Here is a 2,048-nt window from a genome sequence, read left to right on the forward strand (position 1 = left end):
TGGATTTAGGGAACGCATTAGAGTCAATTATACAACACTCACCCTTCATAAAGGAAGTAAAGAAACATAGATCTAAAAAGTTGGTGTGAACATGAAATGTGTGACAAAAGAGATTTGAGAATGAAATGTCAAAAGGACATCACTTGGTGCAAACATGAAATGTATGACAAAAGAAATTTGAGAATGAAATGTGCGACAAAAGAAAATTGAGAATCAAATGCTAGAAGGATAGGACTTCGAAAAGGGTATTCTTCAGTAAAGCTTTGACAACATCAACTAGGTTGGTCCATGCAATTTTGTTGGAATGATAGATACAACATTTCGTGCAAGAGAAAGACTATGGAGTTGCCACGGGAAGCTTTGTCATTTTATCACCTTAAGTGTAAGGATACCATGTGCCACATTGAACCTTAGGAAAGGCATACCTGAAAATGCAACCAGAAAAAGACATAAATGAGAAGTTGAATCGTAAAGAAGCTTTTAATAATTATAGAATGACACAAAAAAAAGCTTCCAGTTGGATACCCAAGGCAGGTTCGGACCCGGCAGACAAACAACATCCCAAATACAGATGGCCAATTAAATCTCAGCATGAAAAACTGTATGTTCACACACATGGTGGAAGGCCAAAAAAATTAGGGGCCTTTTTTGACACGTCATGGCCAAGTTTTTGCTCCTCTCTTCTGACCTGCCCAGCATGGATACTTCTCCTTCATGCCATGTCTTCTCTTTGGCTCCTTTCCTTGTCTACCACTAATGTGAATGAGATGGCGGACAACTCTTGAGAAATCCTTGTAGATGGGTGGAAAAGGGGATTTTTCACCCTTTTGTCCACCGGGCAAGTGTGAACCCACCCTTAGTGATATTGGAAGTGCCGCATAGGCTTAGGCTTAGCATGCCTTGCCCTGTAGTGCAAGGAATACTTAAACAACTGTTCTTCTGGCGAAGTACAGTTGTGAGGAGGTTCAGGTGTTATGTGTACGCGAGAATTACGAAAACTACGAGGCAGAGGAAATAAACGATACCTCGGCTAATTTGCAGTATTGGTAAAAGATGAGATGATGATTACCTGCTTGCCAATGGGGAGGTCGTCGCAGTCGATGCCACGGTTGAGCTTCTTGAATTTCTTCACGGAGATGTGGCCCTCCCTGGCGAGGTCGAAGCACGTGTCGCCCTTCTCCACCACCACCGCAGAGTTGCACGAAGTCGCCGCAACCCCGATGTCCTCCACGCCCACTACTGCAGCAAAACATTACAAGCATATTCATCAAATCAAATCATGATCGTATGCCCATTTCACACACCAAACAAATCGGGATCCAGTTTCCCGTCCTCAATATATATAAACCATCCTATCACAGCTCGCGAGTGCAGTACTAACAACCATTCATAGCTAGCCACACGCACGCTATTCCGTTTTAACTCATAGCCACACCCTATATAATCAGATTGCTAGCTGCGCCTCACATGAATCGAAGCAATCCTGCATAGTCGCAGCATATATATATCGCAAGTCCACATTGATCAGAGACTCATACATATCAGAAACGCTGCCAGCATCATCATCGTTGCTAGTATTGCGGCAGACATCTTCTTCCCAATGACACCAGCCATAATTGTTATAATCGCCTCTACTGATCGCTGCCTTGAATGCCTACGTTGCGTTGATGTTAATTAGTGATAACAATCGGCCGGCCGGTTGTACTGGGTGCAGACAGTACTCCTCTTACTATATATATACTGAGACGATGGGAGCTCCAGCAACGATATTATCGCCACCGGCGAGCTTATAATTGTTTTATTTTCCCATTAAGCTAATATAAGAACCTTCTAATTCTGGCCGGCTGCGCTTGGACGATCATTTTTCTGCGTTTCTAACATTTCTCCCTTTAATTGTACCATTCAATTGTGCGTGATCTGCCGGCTGGAGCTCCCATTCGACGTTTCGCATTTGCAACAAGGAACTTTAGACACTAAACTAGATGGTAAATAGCTTTATAACTAGTAAATACACATTTTTTTCTAGTTAGTATCTAGGATTTTTTTAA

General features: G+C 42.6%; 1 protein-coding gene across 2 annotated transcripts; it reads right to left on the minus strand.

Annotated features, from left to right (window-relative positions):
- Window positions 1-231: 231 nt before the first annotated feature.
- Window positions 232-1,718, minus strand: LOC148009866 (secreted LysM effector Blys4-like). 2 transcript variants are annotated; one of them, XM_087673206.1, is made up of 3 exons: window positions 1,539-1,718; window positions 1,070-1,236; window positions 232-425 (listed from the first exon to the last, which is right to left on the minus strand). In XM_087673206.1, the coding sequence occupies exons 1-3, from the start codon at window positions 1,612-1,614 to the stop codon at window positions 411-413; spliced, it is 258 nt and encodes an 85-aa protein (XP_087529332.1). In that variant the 5' UTR covers window positions 1,615-1,718; the 3' UTR covers window positions 232-410. The 2 variants fall into 2 exon arrangements, with proteins under 2 accessions (XP_087529332.1, XP_087529331.1); XM_087673205.1 differs by having other exon boundaries at window positions 1,070-1,239.
- Window positions 1,719-2,048: the final 330 nt, after the last annotated feature.

Source organism: Lygodium microphyllum, chromosome 30 (assembly GCF_053477565.2).
Source record: "Lygodium microphyllum isolate KBCC chromosome 30, Lygodium_microphyllum_v1.1.10, whole genome shotgun sequence".
NCBI classification, from domain to species: Eukaryota; Viridiplantae; Streptophyta; class Polypodiopsida; order Schizaeales; family Lygodiaceae; genus Lygodium; species Lygodium microphyllum.

Coding starts and splice junctions, on each gene's coding strand:
- LOC148009866 (XM_087673205.1), bottom strand. CDS start 1,614: ATGGCTGGTGTCATTGGGAAGAAGATGTCTGCCGCAATACTAGCAACG. Junction 1,240..1,538: donor GCTGGCAGCGTTTCTGATAT/GTATGAGTCTCT, acceptor GTTTTGCTGCAG/TAGTGGGCGTGGAGGACATC.